Source organism: Nicotiana tomentosiformis, chromosome 11 (genome assembly GCF_000390325.3).
Source record: "Nicotiana tomentosiformis chromosome 11, ASM39032v3, whole genome shotgun sequence".
In the NCBI taxonomy this organism is placed as follows: domain Eukaryota; kingdom Viridiplantae; phylum Streptophyta; class Magnoliopsida; order Solanales; family Solanaceae; genus Nicotiana; species Nicotiana tomentosiformis.
In genome coordinates, this window is record NC_090822.1 from 31,156,661 (window position 1) to 31,181,906 (window position 25,246).

At 35.7% G+C, this 25,246-nt stretch overlaps 2 protein-coding genes across 3 annotated transcripts; both read left to right on the plus strand.

The window, feature by feature from the left end:
• The first annotated feature begins 5,661 nt into the window (after positions 1-5,661).
• On the plus strand, positions 5,662-17,877 carry LOC138901211 (uncharacterized). Its single transcript, XM_070188956.1, has 4 exons — positions 5,662-5,859; positions 5,901-5,999; positions 17,707-17,739; positions 17,836-17,877. The coding sequence occupies exons 1-4, from the start codon at positions 5,662-5,664 to the stop codon at positions 17,875-17,877; spliced, it is 372 nt and encodes a 123-aa protein (XP_070045057.1).
• On the plus strand, positions 16,920-23,468 carry LOC104117309 (ethanolamine-phosphate cytidylyltransferase-like). 2 transcript variants are annotated; one of them, XM_009628353.4, is made up of 10 exons: positions 16,920-17,077; positions 17,933-18,357; positions 18,728-18,963; positions 19,350-19,528; positions 20,451-20,522; positions 20,636-20,703; positions 20,847-20,967; positions 21,717-21,782; positions 21,918-22,040; positions 22,982-23,468. In XM_009628353.4, the coding sequence occupies exons 2-10, from the start codon at positions 18,005-18,007 to the stop codon at positions 23,051-23,053; spliced, it is 1,290 nt and encodes a 429-aa protein (XP_009626648.1). In that variant the 5' UTR covers positions 16,920-17,077; positions 17,933-18,004; the 3' UTR covers positions 23,054-23,468. The 2 variants fall into 2 exon arrangements, with proteins under 2 accessions (XP_009626648.1, XP_009626650.1); XM_009628355.4 differs by lacking the exon at positions 16,920-17,077 and adding an exon at positions 17,230-17,252.
• The last annotated feature ends 1,778 nt before the right edge of the window (positions 23,469-25,246 follow it).

The window sequence follows — 25,246 nt, forward strand, 5'->3', positions numbered from 1 at the left end:
TTTTGGTTATATTGAGTTGGCAAACTTAAATGGATTGGGGTGATGTGGGATCACCCACAGGTATGTGTACGGTGAACTCATGCATTAATTTGATGGCTTTGAACGACTCTTGGCACGTTCGAGGACGAACGTATGTTTAAGTGGGGGAGGATTTAATGACCCAGACGGTCGTTTTGAGCATTTGCATTCTGTTCAGTTGTTTGAAGTCATGAGTAGCTTCATATGATGTATTATGACTTGTGCAAATCGTCATTTTTCATTTTTAGGTGATTCAGGATATATTTGGAAGAATGAATCTCATGTTAGAAGCTTTAAGTTGGTACAGTTTACCTAGTTTAACTTTTGTTTATTTGACCCCGAATCAGAGTTTTAGTGGTTCCGTTAGGTCTGGATGGTAATTTTGGACTTGGACATACGCCCGGATTTGCATTTGGATATTTTTAGAAGGTTTCGGCACTATTTGGCAAAAGTTGGAAATTTGAAGATTTAGAATGTTCATAAGTTTGACCGAGAGTTGACTTTGTTGATATCATGTTTGAATTGTTGTTCCGGGATTTGGAATAGGTTTGTCATGTCATTTGGAACTTGTGTCCAAAATTTGAGGTCATTCCGAGTTGATTTGATATTGTTCGGTATGAGTTTTAAAAATTAAAAGTTCAAAAGTTCATTAAGATGGATTTGAGGTGCGATTCGTGGTTTCGATGTTGTTATGTTATATTTGAGGCCTCGAGTAGGTTCGCGCTATATTTTGGCACTTATTGGTATGCTCGGACGGGGTTTTGAGGGGCTCGGGTGAGTTTTAGACATGGTTCGGATCATTTTGGATAGTTTTTGCATTGTTGGTTACTGGTGTGTCTGCAGAGCATCGCGAAGCAGGGAACACAATTGCGTAGAGTAATTCTATAGTTATGTATCTTCTTCTTCACGTTCGCGAATATTTGACAGTGTTCGCGTAGGTTGTTGGAGCTTGAGCATCGCGTTCCCACAAGTTGTTATGTGTTCACGCAATGTAGAGCTAGGTTGGGCAGGTCTTCATGATTTCTTCATCGCGTTCGTGATGGAGCGTTCGCGTTCGAGTTGGTCTGTGCAGATGTTCGTCGCGATCGTGAGCCTGGGTCCGCATTCGCGTAGAGATTCTTTGAGGCTGAGCATTTTGTGCTTCGCGATCGCGAAGCTGGTCCCGCGATCGTGAAGAGTATGCATGGGCAGTGTTTATAAGTTACTATATTTCGAAGGTTTCGGGCATTTTATCGTATTGTGAGCTATGGAGCTCGGACTTGGGTGATTTTGGAGGTGATTTTCACCACAAATATCGGGGTAAGTATTTTCTACTCGGTTTTGATTATATTTCATGAATCTACCTTCGTTTTTGGCGTTTAATTGATGATTTCAAAAGCGAAATTGGGAGTTTTTGTCTAAACTTTCCTAAAGTAAAATTTTGAGTTTTGAGCATCGATTCGGAGTCAGAATTGATTGAAATTAGTATGGTTTGACTCATAATTGAATGGGTTATCGAATTGTATAAGTTTTGTCGGGTTCCAAGGTGCGGGCCCGGATTTGACTTTTTGGTTGACTTTGAGTATTTGATTAAAGATTCGACCTTTATCATTTGGGTTTGCTTCCTATGGCTTTAGTTGATGATTTCGATTTGGTTTTGGCTAGTTTCGGACCGTTAGGAGGTCGATTTGAGCGGGATGGCGATGCTAGTGTATCGATTTAGATTGTTTGAGGTAAGTGTCTTGCCTAACTTTGTTAGAAAAAAATTTTCCATTAATTGATAGTGTTGCTACATGCGGGGGTGATGCATATATGAGGTGACGAGCGTATATGCATGTGCCAAAGTTAATCATGCCCGTACATAGATTATATGATTATTTGTCCCTTGTTGGAATATGTGACCTTCTTGCTTCATGTTTTACTTGACTTCTAGATTAATATAAATATGAAGTTAAATGCAAGAAACCATGATTTATGTTGAGTTCATCTCTGACAATATAAAAGCTGGATTTACTACTGTGGTTTGATGGTTATCGCTTTAAGAAAGGATTGGTTGTGATATTGAGAAATATTGACCGTGATTTCTTCTAGTAATCATGCACTGCTTCGTAACTTCGTTCTTATACTCTTCTCTATTATGTTTTAGTATTGTTTCTATTGCTATCCTACTGCACAGTTTATATCAGTGAGTATCTTTTAACTAAAAAGCCTTGTCACGACTTCACCGAGGTTAGTCAAGATACTTACTGGGTACATGGGGTCGATGTACTCATACTACACTTCTGCACCTTGCGTGCAGATCGTGGAGCTGACGCTGATGTGCTTGGCAGGAGCTGGCATTGAAGAGGTATCCGTTGCCCGGGCATGACAACCATTTATCCTTGGTAGTTTTAGATTTGAGTTCTATTTACTTATAATTCAAATAGATATTGTATTTATTCATCATATCGGTTTTGTAAATCTAAATCGTAGTCTACCAGTCCTTGGGAAGTTGCATAAATTTTAGTTATTTCTCTTATTGGCTTCATATTAATTCCAGTAGAATTGTATTGACTGTATTTGGCTTACCTAGCGGGTCGAGTTAGGTGCCATCACGACTAAGTGGATTTTGTGTCGTGATATTTTCTTAAAGTAATTTCCCAATTCAGCTTGGAAAGGGTAGTTCATCCGGGCTCGTTCTTATATGGCATAAATACATCAAAAACACGATTTTTAGAGGACTTTTGACCTTGGGAGTGTTTGGAGAGCATTGGAGGCTTTAAGAGACAAGATTTTATCTTTCTTCTACCAATTCAATACGCGAGTTTGGATTGTAATATTGGATTAACGTTTTCTTATTCTTTAACTATATTTTTGAATACTTTCTCTATATTTATGGAGTAGTTTACCTTAGGTTTTATATGATTTGGTGACTTGGTTGTTGTTTATAGATTTGACTACTGTTTAATTGCTTGAATTTATTGGAGGAGCTTTAATATTAGTTGTGATTTTATTTTTTATAGTATTTAATCGGAAGAGGAATATTTTTTTGAATAGTATTGCAGCGTATGCCTTAGTTTATTTTGGTGATTATTTGAAGTAATCGAGAGAGCCTTTTGAGCTACCGCTTAAATTAAAATTGAAAAATATTTGGGAGAAGTTTACCTTAGATCATTCCTACCCATAGATTCTTGCAAGTTTCACCGCACTTCACATTAGTTTATTTGAAAAATTTAGATTTAATCGAGAGAGGAATCAAAATCGGAAGTATAAGCTAATCACCTATTAAATTCGTGAGAATCGATAGAATCTTAAGAGTGAAATATAACAATGTCAAATTCAGGATAGCAGTCTTGCACCTATCATGTCAAAACTCTTATTCCTTGTCTTGATAATAACCCATTGCTCCATTCTCTAGCTCTCTATGATCAATTATTAATTTCTTTAGTTTTAATAGTTAGTTTTAGTTCATAATTATTCCGACCAAAAAGATAATCATCCTAAATAGCAATTAAGTCAGAAATTACATGGACATTGTTTAAATCCAATCCTCGTGGAGACGATAATTATACTATACTATCTTTGGCTAGCGACATCAATTTCGTCTTGTGTTTTATGCTCGTTAAATTTTTGCGTCGTTGCCGGGGATTGGCAATCAATAGTGTTCGGAATAATTTTTGGTGTTAATTCAGGAACCAATTTTATTTTCTTGTATTCGCGTTTTTCTCACTTGTGTGCAGGCAACAAGTTTTACTTCTCGGGTGTATGACTCGATCTTCTTCAAAAGAAGTGATTCCATATGATTAAGAGGTGAAAAAGTGTCTGCGACAGTTGAGGAAAGAGAAAGAACTCACCAGAAAATTCTTGGGGCAACCTTCAACCCAAGAACACATGGCAAAGAACGGTGATGATGGAGTAGACTTAGCTGCAAGAGAGGAAAAACAGCATAGAGAACAAGTTGCACGGTTAGCAGCTGAAGCATCCCTTAGAGTTGCTGATGAGAATGCCGAAGAGGATGGGGGTCGAAGATTCAATCTAAATCGACATCTAGTTGAAGACATGTTCGAAAATATGGCTCTCAAGCTTGGGAGAACATTAGTTGACTATGACAAACCAGTCTACAATCAGGGATTGTCAAGTGTTAGACTTCCACCTGTAGCAACAAATAATTTTGAGTTGAAGAAAGGCTTGCTTCAAACCATCCGGAACAACTGTGTCTTTAGAAGGAAGGTGAATGAAGATCCTAACACTCACTTGATGGATTTTAAGGAAATCATGAACACATTTTAGTACAATGGAGTGTCAAAAGATGCAGTCTACATAAGAGAATTCCCCTTTTCACTGAAGGATGATGCGAAGCACTGGTTTCGAAGCTTACCAACTGGGTTGATCAGGACATGGGAAGATATGACGAAAAAGTTTCTTGACAAGTACTTCTCAGATGTAAAAACAATGAAATTTAGAAGGGAAATCCACAACTTCTTACAGAAGGACACTGACACGGTCTTCGAAACTTGAGAAAGATTCAAGGAGATAGTGAGAAAGTGTCAGCATAATGGAATAGAATTTTGGATGCAACTCCTAGACTTTTGGGATGGACTAACACCCTCCTCACGACGAACTCTGAGTACTACAATTAGAGGTCCTTTAATGAAGAAAACTCCTGAGGAGATTGTTGTGATTCTTGATGAGCTCTCTAAAGATACTAACCAATGGCCTGCTGAGAGTACTGATAGAAGAAAATTAGCTAGGATTCACCAGGTAGACTGTAACACATAAGTGCAAGCCCAGCTAGACACTATGGCCAAAGAGATAAGAAAGTTAACCTTAGCCAAGGTCAAGAGCCAGCCATCATCAGTTTGTGACTTTTGTAGAATGGGTCATCCAATGCATGAGTATTAGGCCTCAACTACAGATGAAGTGGTAAATGTTGTGGGAACCTTTGACAGAGGCAACTACCAAAGTGGTAATAATTTTAACTCCATGGGGCAGAGGCACCCAAGTTTTTCGTGGAGTTCACCAAGTGGTAGTCTGAACTCATGGCAGCAGAATAATCTGAGACCTAGGGACAAAGAGCTCCAGGATTTCAAAATCAGCAGAGGTAGCAATACCAGGCTCCACACTCTAATCAGTCTAGCATGGAAGATCTGATGAAGGCCTTTATTATTAAGACATATTAGAGGCTTGAAACACATAGCACATCTATATGAGAACAGGACACAACCATTCGAAACTTGGAAAGACGTGCGGCAACTTGCTAATATATTGTCTGAGAGGGTTCCAGGAACTCTCCCTACTGATACCAAAAGGAATCCAAAAGAAATAATAAATACGGTGTCCTTAAGAAGTGGGCAAGTATTGAAGGACCCCATAGTAAAACAAAAGGGTGAGTTGATTGAAAGACAAGTGGAGATTGTGGGGGAGCAGAAAAATAATGAAAATCAAGAAGGTGAAGTGAGGGTAGATCCAGATGATGTTCTGAAGAAGAAGGGGAGAACTAGAGCTCTGAAAAAGAAGAAGGTTGGGAATTCAATAACTGATGAGACTGAAAAGAGTAAATATATGCCTGCTCTACCTTTCCCTCAGAAGCAGAGAAGAGAGATGATAGACAAATAATTTGGGCATTTTCTAGATGTGCTCAAGCAAGTGCATGTTAATCTACTTTTAATAGAGGTACTCTCTCAAATGCCAACATATGCTAAGTTTCTGAAGGAGATATTGTCCAACAAGTGTAAAGTGGAAGAGACATCGGTAATCAAGATCACAGAGCATTGTAGTGCTATTCTGCAAAATAAGTTTCCTCAAAAGTATGGAGATCCAGGGAATTTTACTATACCTTACTCTTTAGGAAGTACTAATTTTAAAAATCTTTGTGTAGTTCAGGTGCTTCTATTAATGTTATGCCTTTGTCTATTTTTAAAAAGCTTGAGAGAGAGATTGGGCCAATCAAGTCTGTACCTGTGTCTTTGCAACTGGCAGATCAGACCACAATAATACCTGACGGAATAGTGGAAGATGTGCTAGTTTGAGTAGACAAATTTGTGTTCCTTGTGGACTTCATCGCGATGAACATGGAAGAGAATAAGGAGATTCCTCTTATTTTAGGGAGACCTTTCTTGGCTACTGGTACAACTATTCTGGATATTCAGGAAATATAGCTCATGCTAAGAGTGCGGGAAAGAAAGAGTGGTGTTCAAGATGAAGGAAGCAATAGGAGCACCTAGATACGAGTCAACTGCACACTCTAAATTCAAGGCAACGTCCCTCAAGGAGCGAGCTAGAGAGAGTAAGCGTGTTAAGTGTGGGGTATACTAGAAAAAGGCAGAAATAAACTTTTAGCATGGATGTGTGCATTGGGTCGGGCGTGCAAAGTGGATACCGACATTGAATCATACCCAGACTAGATGATTCGGGGGAATTTCCTTTACCTCTTATTTTTTTATTTTTGTATCATGGGGACATGCCATAATTTAAAGTGTGGAGTGGGGGTGTAAATAAATAAATAAATATATATATATATATATATATATATATATATATATATATATATATATATATATATATATATATGTATTTATATCTATTTTTTGTTCTTTTATCTTTGTGTGTGTTTTTGTTATTTTGGAAAAAACACAAAAAAATGTCTTTTATTTTTTAGGTAGTGTAACAATTTCCCCTTATTTTTCTTTGTGGCGCAGTAGGAATCCAAGGGTTTTATTTGAATCTGGTGTAGTTAATTTTTCTTTTGTAGGAATAAAGAGAATCATGTGTCATTGTGCCTATTGGAGACAATCTTTCTTAACTTTGTTGTGCCTTGAGAGCGGTGAGTGCCTTAGTTGTGACGCCTAGGCTCAGTTCTTGGCTCTTCTGTAAATGCCTAAAATTATTTGATCTCGACTATGCTTAACGTCTTTGACTAGAGAGTCGGGTTAGATCTGATCTTAAGTGAGTTATGTGCTATGGTGTGTGTGAGGTTTTTGTTATACCCCGTACTTCAGACGTCACTATCATTATAGGATTATGTAATGTAAGCTGAAAAAGGACGAAATTCTTCTACAAGGATAAGAAAGGTTTACCGATAAGTTAAGTTTAATAAGAGACTTATTAATCATAATTTAAATGAGTTTAAAGTCATGATATGACTATATATGATGTTTGAATAAAAAATATAAAGTTTGAGAAAAATCGGATTTAAGTTGCGGAAAAATCGAGCTAAGTTTTTCCTTGTAACGAGCTGTTTTGATAAAATTAAATTTGTAAGCTTTATGATGTCATTTTGGGACATATCTCATACCGAAATGAAGCTCTTGGAACCTAGTTTCCAACGGTCTAAACCATTTATTCATATGACATCGGGGTAGAGAAATATGGATTTTTAAAGTAGGGTCGCCAAGTCATGTCGTCGCACTTCGGAGAAACTAACAGGTTTATATGCCAGGTTGCAAGGTAGTTTTTTCCCCATCTATTGAGAGTTACAGGAATATATTTATATGGAATTAAATTCCCATGTGTCTAATTTCTAACGCTGAAAACCGTTTGTCAATACGATATCGGAATAGAGAGATACAAGTGTCCGAAGTTGCACTGCTCAAGCTGCCAAGCAGGCAGCTTACCCACCTGCTTGGAGAATTGAGGCGGTGGGATTATAAGTGGTCTTATCCCCTTATATCTCATCAAAATATAGAGAAAACTTACCAAAACACTCTCAAGCTCTCCAAGAACTGGTCCAAGAAATTCCAAGCAAGATCAACATCCCTTTCACGAAATCAAGAAGCGATCACATTAGAACGATCCCTACAACGTAAGTATCATTATACCGCCTATCATTTTCTTTGTATTTTGAGTTTTAGAATGTACTTCATGGTTAATAAATACCTACTTTCTGTATTAAAGCTTTTAAATATCAAGGAAGGTTGATAAATTCGTTTCCTAATAGTTAGAACTCACGGGACGGTAATCGGAAGCCGTGAGTTCGATTTATTTCACTTTTAGTGAACTTTTTTGTAGTCCACTCGTGTTGGCCTATTGTTATGCTGATTTATGGGGTTTGGAAGGATAAAATAGCGTGGAAAAATGTCACATATGGTAGGGTAGTGGGCTGGTCGCTCGTCGTTAAAATTTCAAGCTAATTGATAACTTGTTGATTGGGTGTGTTATGGTATATTGGGGGGTTTTGTTGGATTAAAGGTCCCGAATAATAGTAGGTTGTTTTCGAGTTGTGGGTTGTATTGTGTTTTTGTCTCTCCTATAGTAGGCTTGAGGGAGTAGTAAAATCAAGGAAAATGTTGTCCGTTTTATTTTAGAATCGAGTTATCGTTTGAGATACATAATATACTAGCACCATCTAAGTTGTACATGTATTTCTTTGTTATAAGGTTGGCGCGCTAGTTGTCGTAAGCTTGTTGTTTAGTTGCATTGACGATTTGAGGTATGTTAAGGCTATTCCTTCTTTCTTTTGGCATGACCCATATGATACAAACGAAATGAGCAAACGCACAACTTTCATAAATGATTCTATTCATAGAAGTACTAGGGGTGCCTATGTTCTTGATTCCCCATGTGCCTTATTATTATATCTTCTGTTCATGTATCTCAGAAAAATACGTAGTTCATAAAGTTTATCCAAAGGCATATTGATCTTATGACATTTCGAGAGGTCTAGTCCATCGGTCCAATAGTTTCTGAGGATCGGCGGCTACAGCTGGCCTGGGCTCAGGTGTAGCTGTTGCCACTTGCTGGGCTTTACCCACGGGTAGTGCACCCTGGGTCTGATATACAACAGTTGCATGTCCATGAGCATGCATGGTAGTGGTCTGTGCTCTCCCGCCCGCCTGAGATGTGGCTGGGTCTGCCGAAAATAAACCGGCCTGAGTTATTTTGTCCATGAACCGCAACATACAACCCATGACATCCTGAAATCCTGGTGCAGATGTGAAATCCACCGGAGCTGGCTCTGCCACATGTACCTCATCCTATTCCTCAACAATGGGTTTCTCTACTGGACCCACTGGCGGAATAACTGGAACAGTCCTGGGATGTCCTCGCCCTCTACCACGGGCTGGAGCCCTCCCTCTGCCTCGGCCTCTAGCAACTGGGGGAGTAGCTCTTCCCTGGTCTGGAACCTCATTCGAGCGCGTTCTCATCATCTGTGAGAGAATAAGAGAAGGATATTTAGTACTACATTAATTGCACGATGGAATAAGAAGAAAGGTAGTTTCCTAACACCCCATAGCCTCTCGAAGATAAGTACAAACGTCTTCATACCGATCCGCAAGACTCTATTAGGTCTGCTCATAACTTGTGAGACCTACGTGAACCTAGTGCTCTGATACCATGTTGTCACGACCCAGTTCCACCTATAGGTCGTGATGGCGCCCAACACTATAACCAGGCAAGCCACCTAATAAATTAAAAATATTTCGACAAAATTTAAATCCAAGAAAACATAAATACCAAATTCTACCAATGTGTGTGCCAAGACCTGGTGTCACAAGTGTATGAGCATCCAGTAGATTATACAAAACCTCAAATACTGTCTGAAATAAAAATAGACAGAATAAAAAAAATACAAGGAGAGACACTAGTAGCTGCAGAATGGCTCAGAAAGGCAGCTCACCAATATGCCCCTGGATAATGTGGGTGTAAGACGATAGGCCCCCCCACTAGTACTTGCCTCAGGTCCTGCACAAAAAGTGCAGCAAGTGTAGTATGAGTACGTAAATAATGTGTATCAAGTAAGTATCAAGCCTAATCTCGAAGTGGTAGAGACGAGATGGCCGACTTTGACACTCACTATGGGTCAATAATAATAATTGAAATACAAATAGAATATCTAAATCAGCATGATTCACAAGAATTTACAATAATTTATTTAACCAGCAGAAATAATCAAATTCCTTCAAATGAAACAATTCTCAATATATTAATTAAATTCCTTCAATTCAAATAATTTCTAATTTATCAATTAATCTCATTTACAGGAATAACAATTAATTCCTCAACAAGCAGGCATAATAATTTATTAAATTCCAAGAATTCTCCAATTTATCAATTATCTTCGCAAGCTGAAATAAGCTATTAAGGTATTGTGTGACTATTATTATTAAGCACGATTTCTGCCGAGGACGTACGACCCGATTCAGAGTGTCGTGTACACTGCCGAGAGACGTGCGGCACGATCCATATATGCATCTATCCTGCCGAGACGTTCGACCCGCTCCACAAGAAAGGAGGACATTTATAATATGTACCTTTGGAATGAGAGTATATTTATTATAAGATAAATTCAGGAGGAAGAACAATTTCTCTTAACAATTAATTAATTTAAATAGAAAAAAAATCAAGTATATAAGAGATTTCCATCCTTTAATAGTTTTATCTAACAATTCACTATATATATATACCAAATAATATTAATTAAATAAAAAATATAATTTACACAAGTAATTCATGCTTCGAGTCCTAAACTACCCGGACTTTAGCATTAATAGTAGCTACGCACGGACTTTCATCACCTCGTGCGTACGTAGCCCCAACAATTAGCAATAATTATTTAATTTTTAATCACCTATGAGGTAATTTCCCCCTCACAAAATTAGACAAGAGACTTACCTCGTCTTGCTCCAATTTAATCCACTAGAAGGCCTTTTTCACGATTATCCAACTCTGTCTGGCTCGAATCTAGCCAAAAATAATTCGATACAATCACTAAAAATTATAGGAATCAATTCTATAAGAAAATACTACATTTTCAATAAAAATTCCGAAATGAATTAAAAATTCATCCGTGGGACCCACATCTCGAAATTCGGCGAAAGTTACGAAATATGAACACCCACTCAACCACGAGTCTACCCATACCAAAATCACTAAATTCCGATAACAATTCGGCCCTCAAATTCTCAAATCTATCCAAGAAGGTTTTCAAACTTTTCCAACTCAATTCACCAATTAAATGATAAAAATAGTAATGGATTCGGGTAATTTAACCAATATTGAGTTAAGAACACTTACCCCATTGTTTTCTTTGAAAATCTCCCAAAAATCGCCTAAATCTGAGCTCCAAATCGTTAAAAATGGAAAACGGAACTTAAACTCTCTGCCCAGTGATTTCTTCTACGCGATCGCGAACTTCCTCACGCGATCACGTAGCACAAATTTTTCTGCCCAAACATTAACCTTACGCGATCGCATCAAGTCCCACGCGATCGCGATGCACCAGGTTCTGACTCTGCGCGATCGCACCCCTCTTCACGCGATCGCGTAGCACAAACACGTGGCCCAGCTTCCTCTTAAATTTCCCCTACGCGATCGCAAACAATTACACGCGATCGCGATACACACACTAGCCAATCCTACGCGATCGCGGATGTGTCCACGCTATCGCAGTGAACAAATTTCCAGCTGCCCAAATTAACCCTATGCGATCGCAACCCCATTCACGCGATCGCGTTAGAACAAATCCACATTTGCCTAAATTACTCTACACGATCGCAGACCAACTTACGCGATCGCGTATAAGGATACTAGAAGAAAATACCAGCAGTTATCAGCAGTATTTCAAAGGCCAAAAGTGATTCGTTAGTCGTCCGAAACTCACCCGAGCCCCTCGGGACCTCGACCAATTATACAAACAAGTCCCAAAACATCATAAGAACTTAGTCGAACCCTCAAATCACACCAAACAACGCTAAAACCACGAATCATCCCCAATTCAAGCTTAATGAAACTTAAGATTTCCAACTTCTACATTATGTATTGAAACCTATCAATTCAAGTCCGATTGATCTCAAATTTTGCACACAAGTCATAAATGACATAACAGAGCTATGTAAATTTTCGAAACTGAATTCCGACCCCGATATCAAAAAGTCAACTCCCCGGTCAAACTTCCAAACTTAAACTCCTATTTTAGCCATTTCAAGCCTAATTTAACTACGGACTTCCAAATAAAATTTCGAACACGCTCCTAAGTCCAAAATCACCATACGGAGCTGTTGGAATCGTCAAAATTCTATTCAGGGGTTATTTTCTTAAAATGTTGATCGAAGTCAAACTTGACCTCTTAAAGCCAACTTAAGGAACCAAGTGTTCCGATTTCAACTCAAACACTTTCAAATCCCGAACCAACTATCCCCGCAAGTCATAAATAATTAAAAGCACATACAAAAAGTTTTATTTTAGGGAACATAGTTCTAAAAGTTAAAATGACCGGTTAGGTCATTACAACTACCTACTCTACTACTCTAATCCTCGACCTTCATGCCTTCCTATCAAGGGTCATGTCCCCGGTCAGCAAAAGTTGCGCCATGTCTTGTCTAATCACCTCTCCCCACCTTTTCTTTGACCTTCATCTACCTCTATGTAGGAACTCCAATGTCAACCTCTCATACATGTATAACATGTATATACATACATGTAAAGAATTTTTCCCAAGCTTAACGGGTGCCAATGACCCCCCAACTAGCACGTAGGTTCGTCTTTGCACGTGAACCCATGCTTCCCTCCCTAGATCATATATAATAATGTTATATTTTTTCAAAAATAATTAAATATATGTATGTACATCCAAACTCGAAGTATTATATGATGATATAGTTATTGAGTGCACCTCTCTAAGTGAGATTGTGAGTTCAAATATTATGTCAATCTTGCTATTTTTTTTTCTCTTTTTTCTAAAGCTAGGTGCCAATGGGAGATGGACATGTCCGATGTTTTTTTTTGCGTATTTATTAACTACTTTTTCTCTTTTTTCTTGCTTTCTTTCTTTGGTTCATTCTTTCAAAAATTTCACACATTGAAATTTCTATTCTTCTTTTGTCATCGTAGAATCTTATTTGATTAAATAAATATGTACATTAAAGCTAATAGTAGTGGACGATGTAACATATAGTCAATGGTTTCAACTGATCCAAATATTTTCAACATAGAGTATAGACATAGATGTAAGAAATTACTATTTAAAAAAATTAATTTTGAACTTAAAATTCATAAAGTATAATGGGTGCAATAGTAAGAACTAAAAGTTGATCCCATAAAATTTATGTCATGATTTACCTTTTCGTAATAGTGCAATCATCTTCCTAAAATCCTGTATCCGCCTCCAAATTCAACTAATTGTTAAGGTCACACGATATAAGATTAAACAAACAAAAAAACTACCATACTTATTGTATGTCGGGTCGGGTATTAGATAAACGGGTGGGTTGAGTTTTAAAAGGGTTCAGATTCGTAACTAGTATTTTAATTTTTTTTTCCACGTCATTAAGACTCATCGAAAAATATAGGATCCAGCAAAGATGACCTGCTAAGTTAACTAGGTAAAGCAAAATGACTTTTGAAAAAATTAAAAAAATAATTTTAATGATCAATTACTCAAAATTGAGGGACTATCTCAGGCCATACATTTCGGAGAATAAGTAGATTTTCCAAGTTTGGTGAGAAGGATCTTAAAGTCAATTTGTAAAGGCTCATTTGAAGTGTTGTCACTTGCCCACTAATCTGTCTTGAAAGTCTGCAAAATAATTTAAATAAAAAGGGATCCTTGACATTTTGAAAAAGTTATGCATGGGCAATAAAATTAAATTAAAGTTAGTGACCATACACCAGCCAAATTAGTTAATTACTGAATTTTCCTTTTCGGAGGTGTATTTAATTGTAAGCTTGTCTGCTGTAAATTAGTTAAGTTGTCACTAAACTACCATTTCTAATTCTCTGTGTACCAAACCCTCATGTAGGTAAGATTCAACTCTTGCATAAAGGTTGAACCTAATTACAAGTTTTATTAATTGAGACAAGAACTCACTATTAACAATTTTCTTCGAGAAAAAGAAGCTTATCTATTACCTTATCTACTCTAAGTTTAAGTTGTCAATGGAATAAAATTGTTGTAGGCCAAACTTGTCAACATGTCATTTCTCTTTTTCATATAACAAAATAAAACTAATTACGTACTAATTTTAACAACTTGAGAAAAGAACTATTGATAAAATTCATTATTTACAATATAGAAGTACTAAAAATCTGAATAGTCTTGTGGTTAATGAACGGGATGAGAATCATAATTGACCAATGTTCATATTTTATAAAGACAAATATGTTAGATAATTTTCACCGATCTATCTAAGTGTTGATAAACATAATTATTTGATATTTGTGCTATTGAAAAATAACCAATACCCAGTAAATTAGTCGAGGAGCAAGATGATTCGGATACGACCCTCATTAAAACTAAGTATGAAATTTGATTATTACCTCTCCTTCTTGCTACCTAGAGGCTAGAACTAGGGGTGTACATGGACCAGGTTGGTTCGATTTTTATCAAAATCAAACTAACTATATTGGTTTGGATTTGTTCGGTTTTGTCGGATTTTTTGTTACTTAAATATTATTTTAATCTTACTTTTGTTAAATTTTTGATAAATAAATATATGTTTAGTAAAAATATAAAAATTTGACAAACATATTATCTATTAAAATATTCTTATGGGAGAATTTTTTTAGTAATATATAATAGTTATTTTTTTTGTCGCCTGACAAATAATATTTTATTGATGTACACTTTCAAGGTTAATCAAATTTAGTAATTAAATATAAAAATCAATATGATACCTAAATAATAATAATCACTTCACATTCCAAAAAGATATAAGAATTTAATAGATCTTAACATATGATATGAATATGGAAGAACAAAGAGATTGACGCATTTCATTAACACTTGATGAGAAAGTGATCATTCAACCCACTGTTTAAGGTTAAGAAATATGGAGCACTTCATATACTATTAAATATTATATCCCGCAAGAGAATCTCAAATATTTCTAGACATTTTTTAAATAAAATTCTATATAAAATTTTAAAAGTATATACAAAAATTATATATTTATATGTCGGTTTGATTCAGATTTTTTACTCAGTACCAAATCAAATCAAACCAAACCTAATCGAATTTTTAATCGATTTGATTTAACTTTTTCGATTTGGTGCGGTTTTCCGGTTCGATTTATACACCCCTAGCTAGAACCATCCCCTTAGCCACAAAAAAGTAAATTACGAGTGTTATAAGGAGCAAAATAAAGCATATGTAACCATCATAAAAGAAGATACATAGTTATATTTTTTCTCTTTGATTAACGCAATTAATTTAAGAGGTTTTAGGTCTTCTTGGCCTTTTACAGTGTTGAATTTAAGAAAATATCTTTTTTAAATCTCTTATGTGTAAATAAAATAGCTCTTATGTGTAAAAGTAAATCTCACATGTGTAAAAAAAAAAGTGAAATCATAAAACTAAAAATAAGTTTGTAAAAAGTCAAAAAATCCATTGACCTTAATTACTCGGATTACATTTAATTATGCGATTTGTCCACAGAAATTAGAATGACATAATAGATCTACCAGTCCCAAGAAAAATGTTGACCCTTCTATTTAGGGCTGCTTATCGGGCGGATTTGGCGGTTAATTACTCTTAACGGTTTGGATTAACGGTTATCGGCTTTTAAATGTATTAATCCGCTAGCCACCCGATAAGATATCGAGCGGATTGGTAACGGTTTAGCTCTTATCGGGCGGTTATTGGGCGGTTTATCGGCCTAATTCAATCTATATTTAGTTCATTGATTGTTTGTTGACCGCCTAGCATACAAATTCAGAATAGGAAATTACATATTGAGTCCAGACATACATGTCTGTTAACGCCTACATAAGAATAATGTAATGTATCATGTGTTGTAGAGTGAAAAATGTTGTGGCACAACACTATTGTTCTTCTATTAAACATAGACAGCAGGCCTTAGTTTTAAAAAAACAAAAATAGAGGTGAACCATAGACAACAGCTTAAACAATCTTGTTGTAGGGTGGGAGAATAAGCTAAGCTAAGTCAAGCCTGGGATCTTCTGATGCATAGTACGTAAGGGTTCTGATTATTTAGGAATTAAGCGTTAGAACTTAGAGATGGAGTACTGGAAGAAGTGGAAGGGTTTTTGATATTTAATATATATATATATATATTCTTAACGGGTTAATGGATTATCCGTTAAGAAAATTGAATAATCCGTCCCCAAACCGATAAGCCGTTAATAAAAAAAATTCAATCCGTTCCCCGTCCGTTAAACCGTTAACCCGATACCAATAAGCCATTAAGCTTCGATTTCGATTCGATTTTCAGTTTCGGTTCGGTTTTGAACACCCCTACTTCTATTCTTTCTTTTCTCTTTTACTGTTCAAAGCAAATGACCCTAATATTTATTAATTAATGATTCGAATAAAACTACAAGTAGTACCGTGTTACAACTTACAATAAGATTCCATTGCCAGAAAAGAATAGAGAGAGAAAATGAGATGCACATCACTGTCGGTATAAACTCTCATTTCTGTGCAGTCAGTCCAAATGTTTTAAGTATTATTCTAATATTCATTTTATAAACTCAAAGAGTTATTAAAATTCTTATTTACTTTAACTTAGTTCTTCTTTAATGTCTATCATTATTAGTTTGTCTCACAACGATATTCATCATTTTAAAATTTGTTTCAGATCTACATGGGACTCACTCTTGGTTTCCTCCATTCAATCTTTTCTATATTTTATATGTTAAAACAGAAAAAATATTACATGTTACCAAATATATTCTCTTATTTAAAATATAGTTTCACATTTCAACATTACTCCCTTGTCTCATTATATATGCTAGTATTATTTTTTTATTAATTTATTCGAAATTATATATTTAAAGATAATTTAATTCTAAACTTCTCTTTTTATTATAAATTAGAAGATTTTATAGTCATGCAAATACGAATTTAAATAAGAATTTTAAAAAAATTTCGTATGTTACTACTTCACATAAATATTTTATTTTTGTTAAATTAAGAAATTCAATTGAAATAGCATATATATTGTTTTATTTTTCTTAACATCATAAATAATTGTTTCCATCCAAATTAGGAACATAAATTTGGAAGAAGTGTAGAGGAGCAAGTATATAAAGGCAAAAAAAGAAAAGAGACATTTGATATTTGTTGGGTGCATCTCCTTAACGATTAAGGTAACAAAGAAAAAGAAGAAAGAAAGGAACAAACAAAAGGGAAAAAGGAGGAAGAAAGGTTAAGATTCGATCGGGCAAATTCTCTTTTATTATTATTTTTTAATTTATTTTTTTGGGATTCTGATTCCTGGATGTGGCGTTAATTTCGATGTAAACAATTTGCAAACAAAATCATACACCCTTTTCATTATTTCACCATTTTATTCTGAATCATACCATCTTCCCTCCGTAAGGTTGTTGAATTTTTTTTCTTTTTCATACCCTTTTATCATATTATATTTTTGTTCTTGTTGTTGTTAAAAGTTTGTTCCTTTATATTTAATAATTTTGTGTTCCAATATTCAGATCTTATTTTCTGATTTATATCTTTCTTGTTTTGGTTTTATTTCATGTTTTTATTTGTGTATTCAGTAAATTTGATTTCTGCTTGATTTTAGGTTGGTAGTAGCAATAAAGTTTGTATTTTTGGGTCATTTTATTGCCCAATTTGTGATTACTGAATTTTTAATCTAATTTGTTTTGCAATGGTAATGAGGTTAAGATTATGGGTTTCTCAGCTCAAACTGAAATGAGGATTGTTCAATATTGTTTGGAGAATAACCGGCTTCTATAATTCACTTTCTTTGGCTAGTTTTGCTGTATCTGTTTGTGCAATAATCTTGAATTCTGCTTGTTTTTCATTTTTAGGTTGGTAGTTTCATTAAAGGGCGAATGTTTGAGGTTTTCTTTTGCTAAAATGGTGAGATTTGATTCAATATGTATAGGTTTCTTAAGTAGAATGTTCTGATCTGAATTAAGATGTTTTTCTCATTTCAGATTGAAATGGGGACTGTTGATAATTGTTTGGATCAAAATTGATCTCTATACTTTGTTTCTTCCTTTTGCCTTATTTGTTTGTCGCTTTATATTGCAGGGCCTCTCTTCCTCTTTTGTAGCATAAAGAGGCCCTCAAGGACCGTGAAAAAGTTAGGGAAGGGAAGAGGAAATGGATTTTGAAAGCAACAATTGGGTTTGGGAAGGCATGTATTACTACCCACGCCTTTTTGGTGGGATCATGCTGACTGCAGCCTTGCTCGGGTTATCCACGAGCTATTTTGGCGGGATCAGTGTTCCTACTCTACTTTATCCTTTTGCTGATCGAAGTATCTTTCATAAAAAGAAGCACGGGAAGAAGCGTGTTCGTGTTTATATGGATGGTTGTTTTGACCTTATGCATTACGGCCACGCAAATGCTTTGAGACAAGCAAAAGCGTTGGGAGATGAACTGGTAGTCGGAGTTGTCAGTGATGAGGAAATTATTGCCACTAAAGGTCCTCCAGTTTTATGCATGGAAGAAAGGTATGAGTAAGCGCCATTTGTTTCTACTACTCTTTCCTTGATTAATCTGTTAGCTTATATTTCCCTTCTTCCGGAAATATCTTCTGCAATGATAAGGGAAAAGAGTATAGATGCATGTGATTTCTGCTCGATGTTTGCTGATTTATTTGTTATGTGTTTTCCATATGTCAGTATGTCAGGTGTGAGATCGATCCGTATTTAATATTAGAAACTTTAAGTACTTGTATTAAACAAGATTAACTCCAAGTACATGATCATGAATGTTCTTCCCACTTATTTCGTTCATTTTCTTACTGTGAGCTACTTTCGTGTGATTTTACACTTTGAGTTAAGTGGAACTTTTGCGTGTCTAAATTGAGATCCTCTGCAGACTTGCTCTTGTTAGTGGCTTGAAGTGGGTGGATGAAGTGATTTCGAGTGCTCCTTATGAAATTACTGAAGAATTTATGAACCGTCTATTCAATGAGTATAACATTGACTACATTATACACGGTGATGATCCCTGTCTACTTCCAGACGGAACTGATGCTTATGCCTTGGCCAAAAAAGCTGGTCGCTACAAGCAAATTAAACGAACTGAAGGTGTCTCCAGCACAGACATTGTAGGTATTATATCTCTCCTTTTCTAGTTGAGTTTCGAAAGTTCTGATCTGTGGAAAAGCATCTTCGCCAAATAAGTTGTACATGAAATAACAGAAATTTTCCCCCTAAATTGTTTCAACAAAGCATGCTTGTTCAAGCCATTTGAGTGTCTATGTCTTCTGTTTGATTTCCCTCTAATGGTTTCTTAAAGTAAAAAAGTTTCAATTGCTAACCAAATTGATTTGCCAAAAACTAGTGAATGAAAATACACATAGATCAAACATACCTTTCCATTGAACAGTTTTCAAAAATTAAAATAAGAAATGTTTCCACAAATCAGATACTAGCTAAGAGCAATGAGATAAGCTATTTGCTTTGGGTAATGCTTGTTTTGAATCACATTTTTGTAGGGAGGATTCTCTCTTCCTCAAAAAGTAGAAATACTCCTCAAGATTGCTCCAATTCTTCTCCCACTGGCGAAGCGGATAGTATAAATAATAAATGTGGTGAGGAAAAACAAGCAAAGGGCGGTCACATATCTCATTTTTTGCCCACGTCAAGACGGATTGTGCAATTTTCAAATGGGAAGGTACCACAAATTGTACTCTTTACTTATTCTTTGTGAAGCTTCATGTTAGACATGAGCATGTTTACTTTTTTCTTGTTGAATTCAATGTGAACCTTTTGAAATTACTTTGAAGAACAAATCAACTATACAACAACAGCTTCTTTGGAGGATTTACTTCTGAATGAATGCTTTAAAGCAATTTAAATAGGGTAGACTGAAGAGACCTTTTCTCTTTTTATCCTCAAGATGACACTTTGAATAAAGAATCTTGTAGTGATGACTTTAACTTAAATATAAACTTTGCTATTGGGCTGGTTGAATAAGATAATCTATTACTAAAAATCAATTCAAGCTTAGATGGTTTTGAGTAAACACTTCTTGAAGTCTGTCGCAGTATACTTCTCATAAGTCATATTACATGTGCAACCTCCTGACGAGAAAGAAACGATGAACTGTTTACATTGAAATGAGTTTATTTTATTGTAAATCTCCTTAAGTTTTTCTACCATCCCATCGGCAACAACAACTATGCCTCATTCCCAAGCTAGTTGTGGTCGGTTATACGAATCCTCACAATCCATTTCGCTCCGCTTTGACCCATTTCTCCATCAATATAATCTTTTTATTCCCTAGCTCTTATTTTGTTTTAACTTCTACAAAATTCAAATCTTGCAAGCACACAAGTTATGGTTATCTAGTAGAATCAAATTGAGTATAAAAGCGGGTATTAGGTGATTATAGATGATCGATTTTGCTTAAGTCATGACTAAAGAATATTGACCTCCACTGCGGTAAACTTGATAAAAACTTTGGCGCTCTACAGGACCATGATCATGATGGTTGTCAAAGCAAACTAAATGTCGTTCACCTTGTTATTTCTTAGTAACCTTTCTTTTACTGGAGAGGCAAAAGTAAATATTTTTGTGTACTATTTCAATTGTAGGGGCCTGGGCCTAATTCTAGAGTGGTATATATTGATGGTGCATTTGACCTTTTCCATGCTGGACACGTTGAGGTAAGTCTAGAATATTTGACAAGGTTCGTTTATGTTTTCATTTCATGGCAATGGTTTAGCGTCGTCCTGCATCAATATGATTTTACCCATAAGTTACTTTTTCCCCTTCTCAGATTCTCAGAAGGGCAAGGCAACTTGGAGATTTTCTTTTAGTTGGTATTTATCCAGACCAAACTGTCAGGTACATGGTATTATTGTTCTGATCCATATTCTTAGACCGCACATTAACTTAGGCTTGCTTTCTATCGATATGTTTGTCTTTTAAATTTCCAGATTTTATATAGTAAGGCGTTATTAATGAAAATTGCTTTTAATTTCTTGTAGTGAACTTCGTGGACATCAGTATCCGCTGATGAATCTGTATGAGCGCAGTCTTAGTGTACTTGCATGCCGTTATGTTGATGAGGTCATCATTGGTTCTCCTTGGGAAGTAACTCAGGATATGGTAATGTTTACTTTCAGCTACACCTATGTCTCTTCCTCAGTTTTGCTCGTAGCTCTTGGTATTCTTATATGTGGGACCGTTTATCCCGAATAGAGTACCGCAACTAATTTTTTAAGGGGTGTTTTCAGATTTGTTGAACTGTTAGGAGAAAAGAAGCATTTGTATTCCCCATAAGGGTATGATAATATTGTTGGGACTTTATCCCAAACGTTAAGAAAAGAAAAAGCCTTCGTCTATAAAAGATGGATCAATTGGATCCATTCTAGTATCTGATGTAGCCGTAGTTAGTAGTGTACTCGTTTGTCTAATGTCATAAAATTGCTGAACCACATAATGAATTCAGGCCTATGCTTTCCTTTAACGCATAGCATAATTATATTGTGAATCCTTCACCAAAATCTTGAAATGGTCGGAAACGTGGTCTAGTGCCGTACCACACCTAACATCGTGCGTTGGCATGACGTCTTTCCATTTTGGTATGATTGGTTGTGTGATGCTCTGCCGTTTATGGTTCATTAATAGTGCTGGAAATACACAGCACTTCTGAAATAATGCCGGATAATGCAAAAAGATAAAATAAAAACAGACTTAAATGTGTGTCACTTCTTGCACATGAGGTTTTTGTTCTATGTTATTGTTGGTGGTTTTTCCCTGAATTGCGACGTTTCAACTAGATGGAAATAGAAAAGAAAATTTTTATGTCTTATTGGTCACTAATTCATTCTCTCCTTTTATTTGGCATGTGTTAGATAACAACTTTCAACATTTCTTTGGTTGTACACGGGACAGTTTCTGAGAGCAACTCTTCCATGGAAGTAAGTCTACGATTTGATTGTTGCATGCAACAACTTGATGTTTTCCACTGATCAGAAGGAATATTTTTTTCCCTGAACTGATTAACATAATTGTGTGGGAAGCATGTTATAAAGGAAATGTTTTCCCTGGTGCAGGGGGGTCAGGATCCTTATGCAGTTCCTAAAAGCATGGGAATCTTCCAAGTGATTGAGAGCCCAAAAGATATTACTACTACTTCGGTTGCTCAAAGAATCATCGCTAATCATGAGATCTATGTGGTATGTTGTATTTACTATTCTCTTACTTCTTAGCTATTCCTGCTCTACAGCTGTTTAGCTTTCTGATCAGAAAATTACAATTTTGGATTTTGAGTCTTGTTGCTTCTTTCCGCATACTCACGCATACACAGACACACAGTTGACAAATCATGAGATATGTTTGGCATGTTAGTAATGAGTCTGCAAGTGTTTATCTCTGATTACATTTTTCTACAGCTGCTAAGCATTCTGATTCAAAATGGCATAATTTTAGATTTTGAGTCTCCAAGCTTGTCTGACAGTCGGGGGGGGGGGGGGGGGTGGGGGAGTGAGAGGAAAACTATGAGGACTCAGGTTGAAATCTCAGTCGAGGAAAAAAAGGTGATTTCTTCCCATCTGTCTAAGCCTTGATGGGCAGAGTTGTCCGGTGAAATAGTCGAGGTATCTCCAAGTTGGCTCAGAAACCATTGTCATTAGGAAAAAAAAAACATAGATGGTTGATAATATTGGAGGTTAGAAATACTACTCCCTCCGTTTCAATTTATGTTAACCCATTGACTGGGCACAAAGTTTAAGAAAAGAGAGAAGACTTTTGAACTTATGGTGTAAAATGAAGCACATATACTTTGTATGGCTATAAATCATTGCATATAAGGTAAATTGTTTCCAAATAGGGAAATGGGTCATTCTTTTTGGCACGGACTAAAAAGGAAATAGGTTCACATAAATTAAAACGGAGGGAGTATTAGTTCAAGGAGCTTACCATAAAAAACTACCTACGGTTGAACATAGGTGACTACGGTAGTTCTCTTTTCTTTCACTACATATATATAAAGTAAATACATTGATAATTCCAACTTGTACAAAGAGCCGATCATGTTAGATACTGGGTCACTTCTCAATTTAGCATCTCTAAGCTCTTTCAATGACTTTCTTGAATGATGGCTTGTTGACTTATGCAGAAAAGGAATACCAAGAAAGCAGCAAGCGAGAAAAAATACTACGCGGAAAGGAAGTATGTTTCAGGCGATTAATAATTTTCACTTCACCAGCCTGGCCCTTGTGTAGCTGACTTGTATTAGGCGAAGCTGCTCCCTTTCCGAGGTAGTTCTTCCTGTACTTTTTGTATTTGAAAGATATATAACAGAGAAGGGGACAAGATACAAGAAGAAAATACCCTAGACAGAAGATCTAGAAATTTTTTTGGTTCTATTTTTAATTTATTTTTGGTTGTAATCCTCCTCTTCGGCATGTTGCCGGAGATGGTAAAGCTAATTTCCTAATCTCGGGAATCAAATGATTGCTGTAATAGTGAAGAAACTACTGCTCTATAGTTAATTTAAGTTCCATTTTTAAATTTCAAGCAGTTCCACTGCCTCTGTACATAAACTAGATCTTGATTCTGTTGTTCTTTTTATCATAAAATTTTGATGATTATGACTTTGTAAAGGGTATATCTTTTGGGGTCTGATTGAATTCAATAATATTTGCATATGCATTCTGGCAAGGTTTTGCTTGTGTCTTTTGGTGATAGTGGAGTGAGTTTGCTGCCAGATCAACAACAACCCAATATAATTCCATTAGTGGGGTATGAGGAGGGTAGTGTGTACACAGATCTTACCCCTACCCTGGGATAGATATGCGGTTTCCGATAGAAACTCGGCTCCCTCCCTCCAAGAATTTCCCACCTTGCTCTTGGAGTGACTCAAACTCACAACCTCTTGGTTGAAAGTGGAGGGTACTCAACACTAGAGCAACCCACTGATAGATCAGAATACATTTTACTTTTCTTTTGTATTTTCAATTTTCTGCGCTACCCACCCACCCCTCCTCGAATTTTTTTTTTATTTTCAATTTTCTGCACCATTCAACCATCCCCTTGCAATTTTTTTTTTTTATTTTTTTTTTTTTTTGTATTTTCATCTATTTTTTGTTTTTTCATTTTTCTGTACCACCCAACCCTCCAACCCCACCCCACCCGCAAAAAGATTTTCAACTTATACAATTTCAAATACTAATTTATTATTTAAGAAAATATATTTTGATTTTTAAAATACTAATAGTATTTATTTACCTTTTATACATAGGTATATAAAAGGTAAAAGACTTTGTCTATATTTATGAGCATGGTTCTAAAATATGGGTCAAGTTAGGCGGGATGGGATATGATCGTTTAGCCCATCTTAGTCCAAGTACACTTTGAACTGGATTGGGCAATGACCTATTTATTGACCTAACTCATCTTGACTCGCTTAAATTCAGTCCAAATCACTCATTTGTCACCCCTAGTTAGCAACATTTTTTACTAGTATTAAGTAAGCGATTTGATACTTTGTATTGTTGTGGACTCTTGTTCAACTTGTATCACTTTATCTAAAACTGCAGAAACCAAAGAGAACATGAAAACAAGATAAATATACGTTAGCATATTTAAAGAGCAGTACCTAAAGCTTATTTATTCATTCGTGCAGTTATTTAACAAAATACTCATATTCTTTCGTTCCATTTTATGTCACATGATACTTTAGATATTAGTATGTCTGAACAAGAATTTACCTTTCTTTTTTTAGAAATTATTCGATCTTAGCATTCTGTTTTACCCTCAATGACATGATCGAATGAGATAAATCAACATGTGGTGGTCTCACTACCACTTATTTAAAAAGATAATTCTTTTGTACTTAAAGCATATATGTAATTTACATGTAGTCTTCTTTTTATTTTATAAATTTTCTTGTTCAGTCAAACACTTTCACTTGAGATGAGACTAAGTTGGATGAAATTCAAAAATAGCCAGATTTACAAGTAATAATTGATATTTCAAAAATAATCGAAATTTAGCCACTTTTTATGTAAAGATAAATCTGAACGAAAATACTGTTCAAAATCCAAAAAATATTCCAGCCTAATATACTGGAGTTCCAGCATAATGTACTGGTCCAACATAATATGCTGAAAATTCATGCACATGCGCTCCAATCTCCAGTATATTATGCTGGAATTTTTCGTGTGGTGGAGTTCCAGCATAATAAGTTGGAAGTTCATACACATGTGCACCAATTTCCAGTATATTATGCTGGAACTTTCCGTGTTGCAGCAAAATAATGACTATTTTTTAATAATTTTGTAAACGCTGACTATTTTTTAATTACCAATCCGAAAACTGGCTAGCCCGTGTTATTCTCACGACTAAGTGAGTAGTATTATTTATTAGGTAATTGGAAACC

Bases quoted from the DNA above. Each gene is read 5' to 3' on its own strand.
- LOC138901211 (XM_070188956.1), top strand. From the start codon at position 5,662: ATGCCAACATATGCTAAGTTTCTGAAGGAGATATTGTCCAACAAGTGT. The intron at 6,000-17,706 runs GTTTGAGTAGAC...TTTCATTTTTAG, and splicing joins GAATAGTGGAAGATGTGCTA to GTTGGTAGTTTCATTAAAGG. The intron at 17,740-17,835 runs GTTTTCTTTTGC...TTCTCATTTCAG, and splicing joins TTAAAGGGCGAATGTTTGAG to ATTGAAATGGGGACTGTTGA.
- LOC104117309 (XM_009628353.4), top strand. From the start codon at position 18,005: ATGGATTTTGAAAGCAACAATTGGGTTTGGGAAGGCATGTATTACTAC. The intron at 18,964-19,349 runs GTATTATATCTC...ACATTTTTGTAG, and splicing joins CTCCAGCACAGACATTGTAG to GGAGGATTCTCTCTTCCTCA. The intron at 19,529-20,450 runs GTACCACAAATT...TTTCAATTGTAG, and splicing joins TGCAATTTTCAAATGGGAAG to GGGCCTGGGCCTAATTCTAG.